We start from the raw sequence: 19,670 nt of genomic DNA, 5'->3' as shown, positions 1-19,670 counted from the left end.
GATAGTGATGTAGTACTTTGTTAACCAATAAGAGTTTCCTTTCTGTACTTTCCACGTATCTGTCTATAAGACAGAGCTGAAGCAATAAACTAGGAATTCTCCAGTCGTGACTCCCTTGAGAGTCCATTGTCGTTCTTTAAAGCCGTTCCCAATCGGAGCGACATCTGGTGACCGCCCGACGTGATGTGAACCGACCCCTGAGGTCCGGTAACCCAAGATAAACTGCAGCCGACCCCTGAGGTCAGAAAGCAACCGACGTGATCTGTTAATCCCCTGAGGGTAAGCAGCGAGCGGGGAAAAAGCCAGCCCTTCCCCCTAGAGGGGTAAGTGGAATTCTCCCGGGCTTTCCAAGAGGAAGCTGGTTCTGGAAACCAATGGGATAGTGGAGCCTGCCGGTGAGTGGGTTTAGAACGGCCGTCTTGGTGAAGCAGAGCTCAAAATCCCCGGGTCTGAGCCGTTAGCGTGTGCATAATTGCATTCGCAGAGCCGCCAAGATAAAGTCCTCATAATGAAGGACTGCACTTCAGCTGATGAACAGCTGGCCTACCTTGCATGGCAGGATGCCCTGCCCCGCATGGGACTCAGTGTTTCTGAAGATGCCATGCATGCTTTATTCCAGTGGGTTAAAGAGCAAGGTTTTAATATAACTATGGACAATGCCTTTAATCTCGAACTTTGGCTGTCGATAGAGCACCATTTACGATCAAAATTCATGAACGGAGATATCAGCGTGTGTAGCCTAGCAGCCACCTGGGGAGTGCTTTTTAAAGCGCTGAAACGGAGCCAGTCTGAGGACAGTAAAACCGGGATGAGAAACTTTGATGCCGGGAGTGCCTCCTTTGTACAAGATAAGGGACCGGGAGATGAAACCGTGGATGAGCTGCATAGTGCTCTTTTAGCTCTGCCCAGACCCTCGGAGGACTTTAGCGGCGAGCGAGAGCAACCCGCAGCCCAGAGATCTCCCTCTCCTGAGAGGTTTGAGCGGCCGCCATCCGCGGAGCTGGGCGCGCGGGCTTTGCCAACGGGAGACTGCCCGCCTCCGCCTGTGCCACCCGCAAAGCCTCCGCCGGCGCCAAAAGCGCCACCGCCAGCCGCCGCAGAACCTGCTTTCTCCAGCGCCTCCACCCTCTCCGAGCTTCTTCCTTCTGTGCCGCGAACAAAAGCGCAGACATCCCCGCTGCGGCCCGTCAGCGCGGCGGGAGAGGGGGAGAGAGTCGGCGCTCGGCTCCCCTGAGCCCGGCGCGCGGGCCACCGCCGCCGGAGAGGCTGAGCGCGGATCCAGAACACGGCGGGCCGCCACCGCCGAGGCGGGGGGAGGGGAGGCAGCGGCCGCGTTCCCCCTGCGCCTGCCCGCCGCCACCAGCCGGGGTCCGGCCGGCCACCGGCCGACCGCCAGCAGAGGAGCGGCAGGGAGAGGGGAAACAGCAACCTCGCCTTCCCCCTGTACCTGCCCGCCGCCGCCAGCCGCGAAAACCCCGAAAAACCCGAACTCAAACCCAAATCTGAAGCCGGGGCCAGGCCCGTGGCAAGCATCGCCCCCCCCGTGCGTCCGAAACACCAGCGAGAAAGCGCAGGCGGGGGGGGCCGGCGACCTCGCTCTCCCCGTGCGTGCGCGGGACGGCTCGCCCTCACAGTCCCCCCGTGCTCCAGCAGGGAGGCGCGGGAGGGAAAGAGAGCGCTTGCCGTGCTCCGCTCCCGATCTGAGTTCTAGCAGCAGCCCCCCCGCACCCATAAAGGTGGCGGGGGGAAAGAAAGACAGCGGCAGGCCTCTCCACCGGGACCTTCTGCATCGACCCGAGGAGATGCCTCGACGAAGTCTGTCAACTCCAGCGGCCTGAGCCGCGCCAAAGTCCTGCAGTCCCTGCGGGACCCAAATTTACTCACTCACTTTGTATCTTTTAAATTTTGTGTTTACAGAACTGACAAACAGCCGTGAAGAGATAGTAACTTCAAATTCCCTAAACCTTCCTGAAATTCATGAACTACTGTTCAAACCCGATGAACAATAACAGCAACCATGAAAAATTTATAAATCCCTCAAAAATCCCTCAATTGTATTTGAAAAAAAAAAAAAAAAAAAAAAAAAAGCGGGATAAGAAGAGGGGATCAAATTGCATATAAATTGCATTGTGCATTGTTTTTATCACTTTGGTATTCTTTCAAACTACTCTATTGACATGTTAGACTGTCAATTCGAACAGACTAACAATGTTGTATATAGTTTTGTATAGTGTGTGTATTAATTCACTGAATTAGAAATGTTAGACTCAACCATCAAATCCTTGCAAAAGAGAACAAATCCTAAATACCAAAATATAAACCAAAATTCTAAATTAATTCTAAATCAGCATCCATTCCAATTTCTAGTAAAAGAAACCTCTTGTGCTGTGTTTGTTCCTTTTCTGAAGGGCCCAACAGAAAATTACAAACACAGTACATTTTTATTTTTTTTCCTAAGCGAAAAAGGTGAATTATGGATGCTAAATCTGTGCCTGTAGTTATTACAGGCCACATAGCTCTCAGGCCTGACTGAAGGCTAGCCTGAGAAATTCATGAGAAGGAATTAAAACAATTCTCAGAGATACTAAACAGCCTTGCAGGTGTTGTTTTGCAGCTTCTTGTTTCTCCTTGCAGGAGAGAGTCAGGGGGGGCAAAGTGCCCCTGACCAATGATAGTGATGTAGTACTTTGTTAACCAATAAGAGTTTCCTTTCTGTACTTTCCACGTATCTGTCTATAAGACAGAGCTGAAGCAATAAACTAGGAATTCTCCAGTCGTGACTCCCTTGAGAGTCCATTGTCGTTCTTTAAAGCCGTTCCCAATCGGAACGACAAGCTGCAGCTGAAAAAGGGGGTGTCTGCAGCCAGCGGGGCGTGCACAGCATTTGCAATGAGGCCTGGGGGGGTTCTGTTCCCTCAAGCAGGGAGTCTGTGGCAGCGGAGCCTGGAACTCCCTCCGTTTGCTGCTCCAGCCAAGAGCTGACACAGCCCAGTATTTTGTGCTGCTCTCTTGCTTGCTGTGTGAAGGGCCTGTGGCTCCTGGAGGGATGCTGTGAAAGCAAAATGCTCTCTCGGGCTTGTCTTGCTCATTTCCCACCACAGGCAGTTTTTTCCTAACAACATCTGGTTCACGTTCCCTCTCCCGTTGCAGGGCACCTCACGCGTGGATCCCGAGCAGCTCCTCCTTCGGTGAGTGGCAAAGGAAGCTTTGGTGTTCAGAATTGTGCAGCAAGTTGTGAGCTCGGCGTGTGGCAGCCGAGTGCCAGCCTGGGAGGCTGAAGGAAAGTTCCTGTCAGTGTCTTTGCAGCAGCAGCAGCAGCAGCAGCAAAGAGATCCCTGGCAGTTTTCTCTGTTTCTGCTGAAGAGCTTTTGAAGAGCTGCAGGACTGGTTTTGCAGGCAGAAGATTGCTTGCTGGCTTTAGCCATGCTGGAATATGGAATTCCCAACAATAAGTGGCAGTGTTGTCTTTAGCCCATTGTTAGTTTGAACAGCTCTGAACCCTATTTCTGCTTAGTGCAGCTGGATGTGTAGCTGAGGATAAAGAAGGTGATAACTGAGATAGAACTTCCCATCCCTCACGCTCCCGTCTGTCCACAGGGCACCAAAGCAGCATCAGCACCTCCTCTGGCTCCCTCTGCTTGCAAAGAGGAGGCCAAAGAGGAGGAAGAGAGCAGTGAACTTCCCGCTGTTCTGGGAGACGAGGGCGAACACCCCGCGGTTTGGGAATACAATGGCGAGGCTCCCGCGGTGTGTGACAAGGACAGTGGACATCTCCTGGTGGGGGACGAGGACGGTGGATGTCCCCTGGTGTGGGATGAGAATGGCCAAGCTCCCATGGCATGGGACGAGGATGACGGCAAAATCCCAGTGTGGGATGAGGACAGAGGACATCCTGTGTCTTGGGAAGAGGAGGGTGAACCAGCAGCATTTTGGGAAGAGGACAGAGAACCTTCAGCATTTTGGAAAGAGGACAAGGAACCTGTAGTGCTTTGGGAAGAGGAGAGGGAACCTGCACTGCTTTGGGAAGAGGATGAGGAACCTCCCTCTGCTCCTGAAGAGGACACTGAAGCTCCCTGTGCTGCAGGATCCTGGGCTGAACATTCTGACAGCAGCACAGCCCTGCAGCCAGAGGGGAGCGGGGAGTGGAGCCTGATGCAGCTGAGTACGTCTGCTCTGTTCCTGTGTGCCAGAGCAGGGTGTGTGTGTGTGTGTCTCAGAATCAGCTGCACCCAGTGTTGCTCTGCAGCTGAATGGCACAGGGTCATTTATTGTCCTTCCCCAGCTGAGAGCAAGGGGCTCCCGGCCTCAGGGAGTGGGGCTGCATTCTGGCTCTCATCTGAGAGGGAGCATCTTCCACCTGGTTTCTTTCAGGGAACACCATGAGCGTGGGGGAGCCTGCCGAGAAATACCTGGAACTGGAGCAGATTGGCCAAGGGTAAGCGCAAGGCAGTTACTTCTGCACAAGCAGGGCCCAGGTATTTTGCTGGTGCAGGATCCAGTGAGAAGTCAGGAGAGCCCCAAACACCTTCAGACACTGGGGTATGATGCTGCTGTCTCTCAGTGCTGATCAGAATTGGTAACTGTGGTCAGAAGGCACCGTCAAAGGCCCCTGAGGCTGGCAGTGTCCTGTCTGCAGCAAGGAGCGGGACCTGGAAGATCTTCTGTCCCTGCAATTAGATGGCCTAAAAGAGCAACTCACCATGTGATGACCATCAGAAAACAGTTCTCAAGAAGATATCTTTCAAATATTTTGTTTCAAAAACTATCCACCAGTCAGGATTATCAACATAATGGTTTAGAAACAGAAACCAGAGATGAACTAAGAAGTGCTCTTTTCAGCACAGGTAGCAAACCCCAGACATTCAGTAACAGACACAGAGCTGCTGCACTCGAGGGGAAAATGCATCACCTGCCAGCTGGCAGGGCCCTTGGGGATCCTGCAGGTCTCAGGCAGGAAATATATAAAGGATGAAATACATTCTTTTCCAGTTCTTCAGACACCCACCCCCTGCCTCAGGTTTTGAACTGAAGGAATTCAGTGTGGACATTTGGGATTTCCTCCAGGCCTTTTCCTTCATGTTGGGCCTCAGTTTTCTCTTGCACACCTTGCATGGCAGAGGGCTGGTGGCTGCTGTGCTGTTGTTTGAAGGGTGGATGCACTCAGGTGTTTGGTGAACGCTGCAGGCAGCAGAGATCTCCTGTCTGGGCTGGCTTTCACTGCCAGGGCCTAAAGCGCTGCTTCTTTCTTCTCTGCTGTTTTGTCTCCAGGGCTTTTGGAACCGTTTCCAAAGGACTCGACAGGGCCACGGGAGGAAAGGTCAGTGTCAACACGCCCAGCATGTCTGGCAGCTCTCGAGGGCTTTCCCCTCTGCTGGGAGCTGTGGCTGGAGCTGTGGGGCCCAGCAGAGCTTTCCTGCACAGGCTGCTCCTCTGAAGGCAGAGCAGGGTCAGCCTGCAGAGCACAGCTGGGACAGACTTGGTCCTTCTCAAGTGCCCAAAGGAAGGCAAGGAGGGCAGCGGTGTCTGTCAGAGCAGGACACGCTGGCTTGGTCTTCATGTCTAAAAGTGTGAATGCATCAGCTGCTGGAGACTGAGGCCCAATTTATCTTCATCCCAGCCTCAGACAGGAACACTTTTTCCATCCTTCCAAACTGGGCTCAGTTTGGGATTTTAGTCTGTTGGGTGTTAGGTGTCCTACCTTTTGTTGCTTCTCACCTATAGAATATTTACCCATTAGTTGCAGGGAAACCTGATTGCTGGTATGTGAAAAACAATGTTCACTTTCCTGGTAAATTTTAAAATGTTTAATAAAAAAAGACAATAGGAGACAAAAACAATAAAGCAAAGGGTTCAAATAGCCAGATGCATGGCACTCTGCCAAAAGCACACCTGGTGTTTTGAGAACACCCTTTATATATAATTTCTGTCACATCAACCTGATGCATATTCATAGACCTTTATGCATATTCAAACTTTTCTATTAACTATTTTACATCTTCCAGGAAGTGTTTAGCATGGCCACTCCTTGGGTCCACCTTTTTAGAGCATGCGTGTTTCTTGGCTTGTGGTTTTAATCTTCTTCTTATCACCTTTTAATTTGGGTCTTGGCTCCTTCTTTCCACAGATGGTGAGTGTTGATAATCAGCAGGGTCCCCATCATCTCTTCACTGGAGGTTATCCTAACTAAGCTGACAGTTCAAACATACTGTATCGACTATTACAGCAAAGCCATTTTAACATTATACACACAGCATTCATCTTAATACTTGCGAAAAGCCAATATGATATTATGTATCTGTAACATGGTACTTACTGAGTGCTTGAGAAACACAGAGTTTGGCTAGGTCCAAGGGGAAAGAGGGGCAGGAAGAAGGAAGGTCAGGGGCAGCTGGTTTTCCTTAGGGCTTCAGAGGAGGACACAATTAGAGCTGCAGTTACTGGGAGAAGGGAGTTTGCCGTGACCCAGACAGAACTTCTTTTTCTTCTGTTCTTCGTCTGTGGGCCCCCTGCACCCCGCTCTGTCCCGCTGGGACTGCTGCAGTGCCAGCCACAGCCACAGAGCTTAATACACCTCATCCTCTGGCCTGGGATTTCTACTCATTTCTGCCATTCCAGCTGGGCGTTTCCGCAGAGTCCGGCAGGAGCACTGGCATCCAGTGCCCTCAGGGGATGTGTGAAGCAAAGCCTCTCCTCCATCCTTTCCTGTATCAGCTGAGAAAGTTGTCACAAGGTCTTTGGTTCTGTTTTGTTATTAATGCTATAGTTATTGTTGTTTCTTTCATTGTTTTACATACTAATGAAGAACTTGTGTTCCTATCCCCAGATCTTTGCATGAGTGTTGCCCTGGAAATTAAAACCTTCCGATATTGTTTTCATAGTTTTAGTTACTTTCCCATGAAAGTTCTATAAACATAAGTTGTTTATCACATTCCTTCTAAGAAACATCTTTTGATGGACATTTCGCATGAACAGTGTGCTTAGGAAGATGGTAACTTAATTATGCAATCCCTGGTCATTGTCGAGAATCTATAAATACTAGAGTCAGAGAATAAAGGTGCTGCTTTTCTGTTCTGACACTGAGAGGTGTTTGTGTGAATCATTTAATGTCATTTAGCGACACTTGAGAGCCCCTTAATTTCAAAATTGTAGTAATTTGGAGGGAGGAGGTTTTACATTTTTCATTCCAAGGGAGGCTCCTGCCCTCCCTAACAGACACCTGTCTTCTAAACCAAGATATAGCCCTACTGCACCTGTTTGCACAGAGAGAGGGAAAGAAATGAGAAGATGGATGTCCAGAGCAAAGCTCTTCCCTAAACCCTGCAGTTGTGTCTGGTGTCAGTGGCAGCTGTGACGGGATTATCTGAGCAATGGATGTGCACGTTTGCTTTGTTGTGCTATCCCAAACAGAGCAGGGACATTTGAAATCATGGCCAAATGCCATAGAATTGCTAAAGGGTTCCTAGCTGTTTTGCTCTGTGTGCACAGAAACAGAATTACCTCCTGCTTGCAAAATGTGTTGGAATAATAATCCTAAGAGTGCTGAGGCCATTTGAGAAGACTGTAGGTGCAGAGAATGTTGTTAGAGCTTTGAGGCTGACAGCTGAAGGAGCATTTCTGCAGAGCTTACAGAGCCAAATGTCTCTGGCCATGAGTCCTGTAACAGCCCCAGCGAGCAGAGCAATGGGCTGTGGGAATGGCACTTGCTGAGCTCTGGTGTCCCATCCCAAGGCAGTTTGGCACAGCCCGGCTCGCTCGCTCCAAAAAGACTCGCTCCGTGTTTGCTGTGGCCTCCTGCCACAGACTGCTCCAGTTAAAGGTCTGCAATGTCCCTTCAGGTGGCCATCAAGAAAATGAGTCTCAGAGGGCACAACAGAGAACGAGCTGTGGATGAGGTCGTGGTCCTGAAGGACAAGAAGAACCCCAACATTGTCAACTCTCTGGACAGGTGAGTGCTTCAGGTCTTCTCCCGTGCACGGGCCCTGCGTTCATCTTTCCTGGCATCCCCAGTCTGTAGCCTGTTCTGAAAATGCCTGACCCGGCCATATCTTCCCAGAACAACAGCCTGGCAGTTCACTCCTTCCATGTGCTTTTGTTGCTTTGCTTTGGTTTTTTTCTTCAAGTTGATCCCATTTGCTGTGTTTTACAGCAAGTGCTGATAAACCATGGCAGAAATTATTTTCCTTGGCTGCTTCTTCCCAGCCCTTTCCCATTGCTGCAGGTGCCTGGATGACCAGGTTCTTGTTTCCAGAAATGCCTCATTTGTCCATTTTTCAATGGCCTTGCCTATTTCTGAAGGGACTTTGTGCAAGGTTTTCCAAGCATTTGACTGCTTTTGCCCCAAGTTCTGCACGGCCTCCTCCCCTGGATAACTCTGGAAGTTGTGTTGCCTTGTTCCAGAGGGAATGGTGGAACTGATGAGCTCAGATGCTGAAGCAGCTGGGGGCAAGTGTTGTGGTTCCACATTGAGCTGGGCTGTTGCTAAAGTGCATTTTTCACCTGCTTGCCATCTAAGGCCTCTCCTTTCTCCCAGGTGCCTCCTTCTCCTTTAGCCTGGGCAGATTCCAAGGCCTGTTCAGCCTGGCAGGAATGTCTCTCCATCTGAGTCTGTCCTCATTGACAAGTGACCTGGGAACAAAACTCCACTCCAGGCTTTTCCCTGGGGGAATTGAGCAATGCACATTCATCTCTGTGCCATTGTTCTCCTCTTCCAGCTTCCTTGTTGATGGAGATCTCTGGCTGGTGATGGAATACATGGATGGAGGAACTTTGCAGGACGTTGTCAGACAGACATGCATGGCTGAAGGAGAGATGGCAGCTGTCAGTCGGTGGTGAGGTATGGATGCTAGCTTTGGAACAGGCTGCAGGGAGCTGCAGAAACTGCAGGCCCATGGCCTCTCAGTCCTGCTTGAGAAGCTAGCCTGAGAAAATTCATAGGAGGATTTAAAAACAATCCTCAGGGACACAAAACAGCCTTGCAGGTGTTGTTTTCCATTCCTTATCTTCCTTGCAGGAGAAAGTCAGGGGGGTGGTGAGCCCCCCTGACCAATGATGGTGATGTAGCACTTTGCTAACCAATAAGAGTTTCTTTTCTGTATTTTCCACATATCTGTCTATAAGACAAGCCTAGAGCAATAAACTAGAGAGATTCTCCTGTTGTGACTCCCTTGAGAGTCCGTGTCGTTCTTTACCGCCGTTCCCAATCAGAACGACAGTGAGGCGCTATGGCGGAGTAGATGGTAGGGGGGCCGTGACCTCCCTGCAGAAGCGCCTTTAAAAAGACAGCCCAGGGGCACAGGCACATCCCTAGCCCAGTGAGTGATTTTCAGCTCAGCTCAGCGGCAGCTCTCAGGCAATGCAGAGAGAGGGACTGAAGCGCTGTGTGGCAATCCACAGAGTGCAGGGCCCTCTGTGAAGGGAGCCAGGGACAGCAGCTCCCTGAACAGGGAGAAAACTGGGGTTTATATAGGGAAAGAGAGGGGCAGGAAGAAACTAGTAACAAATAGGATACAAGTAACTTGGTAGAGTGACAGGGGGAAAACCAATGAGATACAACAAATCAACATACAGACTGCAAAGGTCTCTGGGTGGGACACTTTCTCATTACGAGCAAAAGCATCTTGCTCAAAGATTGGCTCTCCAAGGGAGTACCACAATGCCTTCATTGGCTCACTTTTCGGCCCCCACAACTCCCCCTTCTTTATTTAATAAAAAAGCCTCTCCCAGAGACCTAAGTAATTTCTTGAAATAACTGAACATACACAGAAAAATGAAAATGATTCTAAAAACCCAAAGGATATTTCTTAATAATTATAAATAATACATATTATTTATTAGTAATAATTAATTCTTCTTATTGTTATTAATAATAATAATAACAATAATAATAACAATAACAATATAATATCCTTAATATATCTGAAGAGAACCAACCCAACCCTTGAGTCCCTAAGTTCCAAAGATGTCTTCAAACCACTGGGGTTCCTTCTCGGTTTTGAGTTCCCAAACCATGTTCTGGAGTCTTTGGATATGGGCGTGGATGCCTTTGCCGAGGCTCGATAGATTTAAGCAGCTCAGCCCTTCAAACTCCTCACAGCTGTGTACATGGCCAAGGAGCAGGAAGTCTATTGCAGCTCAGTTTTGGAGTCTCTTCATCCGCTAAAAGGTCACTTAATACAGCAGAGGTCAAATTGGCCTGTTTACCAAGCCAACACTCCAGATGAGAAAGCTCACCAAGGGCTTTAGCAGCAGCTACCAAAGGTAACAAAGCTAACATCACTACCCTTTTTGTGTAAGACCAATATTCGATTTGGCTATCACAATTTTCATTCAATTGAGTGAATTCTCTTTTTTGGTGGGCCAATTCATTCCTTTTTGGCCAATCGTAAATCAAGGTTGCATTTGGAATTAGGATGGTAAGCTGGCCAAGTGTAAGGGATCTCCCTGGAGTCAGGAGGGGATTCCTGCTCACACTCTGTCCCCACAGATCAAGAACACTCCTCAGGGTAGCATTTTGAGATGGCGAGAGGAGGCAGATTGTGTGCTGCTGGTGTAATTGCATCACTTAAATTGATTATAAATTTTATTGCTGGGCAAAACATTTTTCTTTGTCTGGATTGCACTATGATATTCAGAGGCAGGCCATGCCTTGCCTATTGGACAATAGTCAAAATTTACACAATAAGTGGCCTGGGAGGACCTCAGAAGTTCCAATTCTTGGGGTTCCTCTGGTGCATGAGGCAAGATCCTTGTCCACTCGTCCCAAGTATCTACCGGGTTGGAATCTTTCCCTGTGAAAGGATATTCGTGGGGCTTCAAAGGAACCCCTACCAGGCAGGATGATAGAGGGTTGGTGGTGCTGCCCATGGACAGGCACACACGGTCTTGCTTAAGAGTCTTTGTGAGGGTGATCCATACATTTTCTTTGGGCTGTGCTACCAGCCAGGTATCCACAACTGATGTTCCAATGAACATCCAAAAGAACTTCAAGGGGATTTGGTTCGCCATACTACCAGGTAGTTGGGCTGTCTGTAGTAGGGTTTTAAACAAAAGAAGATTAGTTTTGAAGGAAGGGGGGATAATTCCAAGGTCAATTCCCCCATCCAATCCCCGATTTTTCTAAAAAACTATATAAAAGGATCAGGTATTGGGGTTGAGGTAGTTATTTGCTGGTGGGGTCATTCTGTGCAGAGGGGACACATGACCAGTCACCAGCAGCATTAAGGTGCATTTCAGTGCATCTACGAAAGAGGGTAACATATTGTTGCGGCGCAGGGTCGATGGTAGAGTACCGCAACCTTCCCAGAAGCATCTCTGGGAAAGCCGCTTCGGACAGCGCCACACACCCACACGGACACTCACGCAGCTGAGTGGATAGCAGGATAGATGCAATTGGAGTCAGTGGCAAAGAGTTGAGAGGGGCCTTTGGATGGGTTCCAGGAGGAGAGTTTATTTCTTCTGACTCGTGAAGGGTCCAGGGACAAAGGGCCCAGAACAGCACTGTGCAACATGTTTTGTACTGGGGGTGGAGAGCAACTGTGACCAATGAGGTTAGGGCCAGAGAGTGGTACAGAGGAGGGTCCAGGGTGTCAAAGCCAATCAGTCTGAGGTAGGGGAGGGATTAGAGAACTCGGACCAATGGGGATCCAAGGATGAGAGAAGGTTCTAGGGATAGGGGAAGGCCTGAGGAAAGGAGGCAGGGAAGGAACCGCCCAGGGGGAGGGAAAAGAGGCTGGCCAACAAGCCAGGGGGAAGGGTAGAACTGGCGTACATGTATCATCAACAGGGAGACATTATAGGAGAGGCCTCAACCATTAAATCATAGTGGCATCCCTACAAGGGGATTTAGAACTTTCCTGGATAGGGGGCTCACAAATCCCCACAACATATGGGTAAAGGTTTTAGAGGAAAGAGGAGGAGAGCGATAAGGAAGGGAGAGGGGAAGGGAGTTTTAGGAACTTTGCTTATCAGGCGCAGCAGTGTCTCAGCTCTGATCCAGTGCAGAACTTGATCTTGTTTGAGATCTGGTGATAAGTGGAGCAGTTTTCTGTGGCGGCAATTTTCGGCAAGGTCTCCATTGCCAGGCAGCATTGGCTTGTTGTTCTTGAGGACCTGTGTGGGTCTCAGTAGGACATGAATGGCCTGGCACAGATGTGGTGTTTAAGGGGCCCAAGTAAGGGTTTATATTTTTTCCTGGGAGCCATTTGGGACCAGATGGTGTGGACACACATGCATACCCCCTTCCTCAGGTAATCAGTGGGAAAGGTCCTGATGTTTGTTGTGATTCTGGATCTTTGATCAACACATGGGGCTTCTCAGTAAGCTTAGCTTGGGTTGAATTGGAGAAGTACCAAATCATGGGGTGGGTCAGGCTCTGAGGATGAACAATTTAGGAAATTGATGACATAAAGAGCTTTGCAGAGACTCTCAGTGGAACGGATGGTCTCTGTTCCTCCCCGCTGTTGATCAAGGACTCTCTTGAGTGTCTGATGTGTCCTTTCCACAACTGACTGCCCTGTGGAAGAGTGAGATATGCCTGTGGTGTGCTTTACCCCCCACTGATTGAAAAAGCCCCTCAGTCTGTGAGAGGTGTAAACAGGGCCATTGTCAGTTTTTATTTGTTGTGGGACTCCCAAGGTGGCAAATGCAAGGAGAAAATGCCTGATGGTGTGCTTTGCATTCTCTCCCGTGTGGGCTGAGGCAAACACAGCACTTGAGAATGTGTCTATGGACATATGGACATATTTTGTTCTTCTGAATGAAGGAATGTGGGTTACATGCATCTGCCACATTTGGCAGCTGTTGAGACCTCAGGGATTAACCCCGGAATTCATGGATGGTGTAGGAGACGCTTTCTGGGGACGGTCAGAGACACGGCAAAGACCTCTATAATCGAGTTAAGTGTTAGAAGTTTATTTCAGGGCGTGGGGTAGAGAGGTAGAGAGAGAGAGCAAGAGAGAAAAAAGAGAGAGCGAAAAGAGAGAGAAAAGAGAGAAAAGAGAGCGAGCTCTTCTATACCACTACTTATATAACCTATACCTTTGAATATTCTATTCCTTAACTAACCAATCTTTCTAAGTATACTAATATAGTAACATTTGTGTACAACCTATAGAAATCGCTATTTTTGCATATTTTTAGTTATCTCAGGGTCCTTCAGACCTTTCCTTATAAGGCTGGGATGAGGGGTCTCAGCTTGGTTTTATTGCAGGAAAGAATGTGTTCTGGCATACCAGCCCGGTTGGTTTCTTTGAATTATTCAAACCGTGCTATCATTTGTATTTCTTCCTTAGCCTTTCTGGCTACAAAATCATATTTATAATTTCTTTCTAATTCTACCTTCCCAACAGATGGAACTTGATACGTCTGGCAATTGGGACAGGTGGCAACAATCGCCCTAGCTTGATCCCTGGGTAGCTGAAACATTAGATTTAGCGCTGGGACATTTGTGTGGCCTGTGCGGCCTGGGGGGGTCAGGTCAGACCCCAGCAGTCTCGCAAGCCGGGAGCAGGAGGCCGGGGGGCTCTGGGCCGGGCCACAGCTGCTGACATCTTGCCAACACTATGCTCCCCCCTGGCCCACACCAATGGCTCCCAGCGGCTGACAGACAGAGGGAGGGGCTCAACACAGCCTGAAATCTATCATAATGACTGCTGCGGCCACGGCCTATGACCATCTGCAGGCCTGACAAGATTTAACCCTTTCAGTGCACAGATGAGACCTACAGACCACGGTTCTCCCCTGGAGAGAAAAGGACAAAGTGGGGACATGTGGAAGACAACGTGAAAACACTGAGGTCAGTAAAGAAAGAGTCAAGCTGTAGATGGCATGTGAGGATATGCCTTAATGTTGGGTTGAAAATTCTTTTGGTAGGGCCATGGAGATGGACAATGATATACTGAAGTATCTCCTTTAATTCATGAGAGAGTATGAGGGGATGACGTATTCAAACTGTAGATGTGAGCAGAGGCATCCATTGATGAGGCCAAGCAGATGTTGAAGTAGCTGTGATCCCATAAGAAACTTGAACAGAGAGGGAGAGATGAGAGTGATGAAGACTTTGTCCCCAGGGAGAGAAGAAAATCTCTGTTCCTAGAGATGATCACAGAGACAGATGAAAGAAATTTTGCCTCTGAACAACTCATCCTTAAAATAATACCCCATAAGTTCATGGCCCATAGATACACCTGTAGTAGGGCTGTGAAAATGGGAGGAATTTCACAATGCAGAACTTTTCCAAGGCAGCTGCTATTTGTGTGAATGAACAGCTACAAAAAAGCTGTTTCTTGTGGAGAAGCCTCCATGACATGGCAAGAGAAAAGTCCTCTCCCTACAAGAACTGATGAAAGACTATTGTATAGTTAGTACTGATTTAACATCCCAGGTTTTGTCTCTACTTTCAGGTGGGAAAGAAAAAGAAGTTGGGCAGAGAGAGGAAAGGTGTTTTGGAGGTTTTATTCTAATGCTTCTTATTCTTGTAATATTCCTGTTAATAAAGTTTCTTTATATCTTTTAAGTTTTAAGCCTGTTTTGCCCTTCCCCTAATCCATATCTCACAGCAAGAAATGAGTAAGTGTGCTGGTGGTTTTAACCAGCACTAAACGCACCACATTATTTGGTGTGCTGTCCGGGAAAGTCAAATTGGCAAATTCAAACCACTACACCTGTAGAATAAATTTCTATGTCTGAGTCTGTTGCTTCCACAACCCCTTTTCTTGGAATTATTTGTTTTAGAAATCCCTTGATAACTGATCCAGTGATTGCTGAGGAAGTCAGAATTGCTTTTACCACTCTGTTAGCTGCCCTGGTGTCAGCAGAAGATATTTAAACCTTCCTGCTCAGGGCATTTCAGTGCCAGGCTCTTACAAGCACCCCCAGCTCGGCAGGTTGAGCTGACCATGGGGGCAGTAACCAGTGCTTTGTCTAATTCCCTTTCCTTAACAATAGCGAGTCTTGTCACTCTTTTCCCTTCTGCTGCCATTGAAACCGCATCCAAAACCACATTTTCTCCCTCAGTCCAGGGAATGTCTCATAAATCTCTCCCAGCCTGAGTCTGGAGCTCTGTCATTTGAATGCAGTCATGTTCTCTTTATCATGTCCACACCATAACACTGTGGCTGTCTGGGGATAAAAAGTCATACAATGTTCTGGCAAGAGCAGAGAATCCTCAGGTCCTGCAATTCCCTAATAATCCTAAAAATCGTCATAGCTCGTTTTAGAGCTAGTTAATGTTACTTCTGAGATTCACTGGACCCTCTCTGGGTCAATTCACCACAAACTTTCAGTCAAAAAATGTCCCAAATATTTAGCCTTTTTCTCCACTATTTGCACTTTTTTTCCCTCCCCAAATACTCAAAGGTACTTTTTAGCCTGAAAATTAAGGCATTGCACAGCGGCTTCTTCTACCTCTTCTCCTTGTCCTCCTGACTGGATCAAGTCATCCACATCCTGCATTAAGCCAGTCCCTGGGGGTGAGGTCAATTCCTTTGATATTTCCTGCAAGGCTTGCCCCAATCAGGCCGGTGCTTCCGTGCATCCCTGCAGAAGGACCGTCCATGTCTTGAGCATTTTCCCTTCTAGCTCTTGTTGCCAGCCCAAGGCAGAATTGTGTTTGCATCCTCTGTGAGTGGGCAGATCCCCAGAAAGCATCTTTTGCATCAAGTTCTGAATGGCAGCAGTGTGAGGAGGGCACCTGGTTTAGGCTGGTGTAAGGATCTGAGAGTGTGGGGTGCCTCGGTTTCATCATCTCATTTCTTATTCTTGGGTCCTGCAGCATTCTGTGGATTCCATTGGATTTCTTCTTTGGCAGGATAGGAGCATTCTAGGGAGCCATCCCTGGCTCCCCAAGCCGTGCCTTGAGCAGGACTCCCAGACAGGCTGTGAGCCCTTCCTTCCCTCCCTTGGAACAGGGGATTGCTTTTCGACACCTCTTGTCCTGGTTGCTTTAGGGAAATTTGGAGAGGTTCCATATCTAATTTTGCCAATTTCCCTGGGGCTGCCCACACTTGTGGGTTCACTTCAGCCTAGGCTCTTCCAGACATTTGACACAGAGGTACAACAGAACCAGCCTCTGTATCACCTTTTGCAATGTTAATTTGCATTCCCCATTTAGCCATCAAATCCCTTCCCAGTAAATTACAATTGCAATTAGGAGGAAATGAAAATTCATGCTGTGAAAAATAAGCTTCATGCTTTAGAATTTTTAAAAAGTTTAATAGGGGATAAAAGAAGGGACAAAAATATCCAGTGCTGGGGTGTCTCTGGCTGGTTAGCCAGAGAGCACACTGGAGATTTGAAACTGTGTTGTCTTTATGCTATATCATTCTGAAACAAAGACAAAATGCTTAACTAAAAGGGGTGTCTGACAAAAACCATACCCTGACACCCTAATCCACAAGAACAGGAAAAAGAGTCAGTCTGCAAGATGAGATAAGGAGCTGGAATGCACAAACAAGATGCAAAGACAAAGGCACCACATGAAAAAGGAGATTCCTTGAACCCTAAGCCGGAAGAAACGCATTTAAAGTTCCAAAGAAAAAAAAAAAAAGCGACCAAAGGACTGAAAGGGGCACAGGGCTAATTGTAATATGAAGTGAAGACAGGCGGGGTTAGAAAATTAATATGTATTAGGCATATCGTGTAAACCTGGTCTGTAAAGGATAAAAAGAGAAAACCAAATCAAAAAGGGGTGCATGCTTTTTGGAGGAGATATCCCCATGCACCTCAGCGCTGAATAAATTCATACCTGCTCTTATAACTACTCTGCAAGTTATAGGGTTCCTTTTATTCCGCACTTCAATTCCTGAGGCTCATGCATATTCATGTGGGTTTTATTCAAACTTTCTTGGGAACTCCTGATATTTCGGGTTCTCTTCTTGTTTTCTTTGTTAGGAATGTGGGAGTAGGGAAGGGCTTCAGGGGGAGCTCCGACCTCATCAATCACCGCAAGATCTACACTGGAGAAAGACCCTACAAGTGGAGCCCATACCCTCACTCCTCAAGGCCCAGTCCTTCGCCCAGTGGGAGATGCAAAAGCATCTGAAGTGAGGATTCCACTGACCTCTGAGGGGAATTTTTCACAGGTACCTCTCTTGCAGTGACTGTGTGTGTGCCCCTGCACATATACTATAGCAAATCTGGGAGAAATACTGCTTTCTTAAGTGTCTAAGTACCTTGGATAGGAAAGTTGGGCCTGTAAGCAAGGTTCAGTTATAGTTATGAACTTACTTAAATGCTGCTATGTGTTGTTCTTTTGCTAAGTTGTTAAACGTAAGTTATAAGCTAAGTTTTTCTGTTAAGTTGCCAAGTACAACTTGGAAGTTACAGCTATAAGTCAGGTTAAATGCAGTTAAGTATTATTCCTCTATTGGATTGTTAAGTTATAAGTTAAGTTAGGTATAAGTTCAGTGTTGTTCCTCTGTTGAATTTGTAGGGCTGAGGTATAAGTTAAGTTATAAATTAAAGTAGAAGTTAAAGTGCTGCTTGTGAGAAATAATTTAGAGAACTCGAATGCGAGTGCTAAACCTTGGTCAGTGTTTTGTTGTAGACTGGTTGTCTGTTTCAAGTTCAGGTTGTTAATTCTTTTCTTGTTATGTATTGGTTGTACTTACCTTTCATTGTTATGTCCCTGTCCCGTCGGGAGATCACCGCCGCTGCTTCCCAAATTGGGGTCCCCAGCCCTGAGGAGGAGGATGACATAAGGGCTTATATGTAAACGAGAGAGACCAGAGACTCATGGGACGCACACAGACTGATAAGAACCCAAAGACAATGAGCCACACTAAAAAGAAGAAATAAAAACAGCGCCATCAAATGAGGAAGACCCAGAGGAGTGCCCTGACTTCCTCCCAGGAGCTGACATAACCACGAAGGAATTCGACCAGGATGACATCCTGGACTCTGAGTCAAAGAAGTCAAGTATTGCTGTGGATTTTCATGAGGATGGAAGCTCTGAGTCTGCTGTGTGGCAAAGTCAACCTTTTTCTCCTCTGCGTGGAATCTGAGAGCAATGGTGATGTGTGTGACTGCTTCCCCCACCCCCCCCCTCCCCAAGCTGCTTCTTCAAATAAAGGCACTAAGAATGATCTGTAGTCCTGCCCAATTCATTTCACTGTTCAGTGTTGTCAAACTTTTAGGCCGTGTTCCTTTTAATCCATGCCCTCACTGTCCTTTGTCCCATGCACCTAAACATGACACACTTACCCACATCCCCCTAGAGAATTCTCAGTTCATGTCTGTTTTAGTTGCCTGGTTTTTGTTTGGTTTTGTTGTTGCTTGTTTTCCCTTGCTGTGCCTTAGCTGTCCTGTAGGCAGTAGAGTGAATCTTGCCAAGGAACTTGTTGTGTTTTGTTGCCAAATATTAAATCTGACTTTTGCTCATTGCCTTGCCACTGATTTTTAAGAGATCTCAAACTCTCTCATTCACAACAGCACCACAATGTCCTGCACCACCAAGGGCCCTGACAGGTGCCCGTGTCACAAAGGGCCACACCCGGCACCCAAACCCAGAGGGACAGACTGGAACCGGCATGGAGCAGCCCTGGACTTGTGGCTTTGTAGCCCTGGCCATGCCCAGAGCCCTGGGAGGCTTTGGCCACGGTCCCAGCTGACAGCCCCAGCCCGGCCTGCAGAGCCCTGGGGTTGCAGCCCGAGCTGTTCAGGGCAGGAGGAATTGGCCAGCCGGTCGTGCCAGGGCCTTGTGAGCAGTGGCTCCGTGTCCCGCAGGAGCCCAGGGACAGGGGGTGTCCCTCAGGGCTCTGCCTGTGCCTCAGGGCTCATCCCTGCCTCGGTCAGTGGCACCCAGGGGCACCGAGTGCAGCCTCCGTGCCTTTGCAGGGCACAGGGAGCTGAGCAGGGCAAGGGCACCACCTGTGGGGAAACACCGAGTGCCTGCCCGGGGCAGAACCGGGGCAAAGCTGCGCTGGAAAGCTGGGAGAGGCTGCTCAGAGCTGGCCCGGGGACTTGGGCACCTGGGAGACAGAGCCTGGCTCTGAACTGACACTGAGCCAAATACCTGAGAAATGACAGCAGGTTTTTCTAGACACACTTCATTGTTCTGTATTTTCTCAATGTGAGTTTTTATGGGGAACATTTTCAATGTTCATTTTACTTTATGTTTTACCCGTTAGAAAGAATTCCACTGCATTTTGTTATGTGTGAGGAGGGATGGTCTGGGAAAGGTTGTGGGTAATGGAGTCTTTTATTCAATATAGTTTCAAACCTGAGGTGTGCCAAGTCCAGACTTTGACTCCAACAGCCGTGTCTGGTTCCAGGCTGCTCTGCTTTTCACGGTGAGATCTCAGTAATTGCAAATCCAGCAGTCAAAGCCTTTGAAACATGGAAAAGCTGAGAATCAGGTTAAAGCCCTTGGAGAGGTTGCTCTGTCTGTACATTCCACATCTCCCCTGGTGTCTGTTCAGCCTCTCCACTCCTGTCCTACATGCATATTGCTGTATCCATGCTTTTATAGATAGATACATACATGTGATCATTGTATATACAGTTCTCTTGGAGTGAGTTATTGTGATGGTACATGCCCTGATCCTCTGCTTTGTGCCCAAAGAATGGTTCTTGTATCTTTAAACCTGGGAGCCTGGGACAGGATATGTGAGGGGCCAGGGCAGTGAGAGGATCCTTGTTCGCTGCGCAGGCATTTTGAAGCCTCGCTGCTCGGG

General features: G+C 48.2%; 1 protein-coding gene and 1 long non-coding RNA gene across 3 annotated transcripts; one reads left to right on the top strand and one right to left on the bottom strand.

Annotated features, from left to right (window-relative positions):
• Window positions 1–2,762: 2,762 nt before the first annotated feature.
• Window positions 2,763–8,931, top strand: LOC111942162 (serine/threonine-protein kinase PAK 3-like). 2 transcript variants are annotated; one of them, XM_086866610.1, is made up of 4 exons: window positions 4,294–4,435; window positions 5,269–5,317; window positions 7,836–7,945; window positions 8,712–8,931. In XM_086866610.1, the coding sequence occupies exons 1-4, from the start codon at window positions 4,380–4,382 to the stop codon at window positions 8,830–8,832; spliced, it is 336 nt and encodes a 111-aa protein (XP_086722736.1). In that variant the 5' UTR covers window positions 4,294–4,379; the 3' UTR covers window positions 8,833–8,931. The 2 variants fall into 2 exon arrangements, 1 of the variants encoding a protein (XP_086722736.1); XR_015279974.1 differs by lacking the exons at window positions 7,836–7,945; window positions 8,712–8,931 and adding an exon at window positions 2,763–3,188 and having other exon boundaries at window positions 3,598–4,435; window positions 5,269–7,080.
• A 5,068-nt stretch (window positions 8,932–13,999) lies between these two features.
• On the bottom strand, window positions 14,000–19,304 carry LOC147648674 (uncharacterized). Its single transcript, XR_015279984.1, has 3 exons — window positions 19,217–19,304; window positions 17,607–17,675; window positions 14,000–14,088 (listed from the first exon to the last, which is right to left on the bottom strand). It is a non-coding gene; the product is annotated as an uncharacterized LOC147648674 (long non-coding RNA).
• Window positions 19,305–19,670: the final 366 nt, after the last annotated feature.

The sequence above is a fragment of the Cyanistes caeruleus genome, chromosome 31 (assembly GCF_971803275.1).
Source record: "Cyanistes caeruleus chromosome 31, bCyaCae1.hap1.1, whole genome shotgun sequence".
NCBI lineage: Eukaryota > Metazoa > Chordata > Aves > Passeriformes > Paridae > Cyanistes > Cyanistes caeruleus.
The sequence above is the reverse complement of the archived record's forward strand: the minus strand, read 5'-3'. Positions and strand labels throughout refer to the sequence as shown.

What these genes read in the sequence shown, in the direction of transcription:
- LOC111942162 (XM_086866610.1), top strand. Translation starts at nt 4,380, where the DNA reads ATGAGCGTGGGGGAGCCTGCCGAGAAATACCTGGAACTGGAGCAGATT. An exon ending in ACAGGGCCACGGGAGGAAAG is followed by an intron (nt 5,318 to 7,835) that starts GTCAGTGTCAAC and finishes ATGTCCCTTCAG; the next exon opens with GTGGCCATCAAGAAAATGAG. An exon ending in ATTGTCAACTCTCTGGACAG is followed by an intron (nt 7,946 to 8,711) that starts GTGAGTGCTTCA and finishes CTCCTCTTCCAG; the next exon opens with CTTCCTTGTTGATGGAGATC.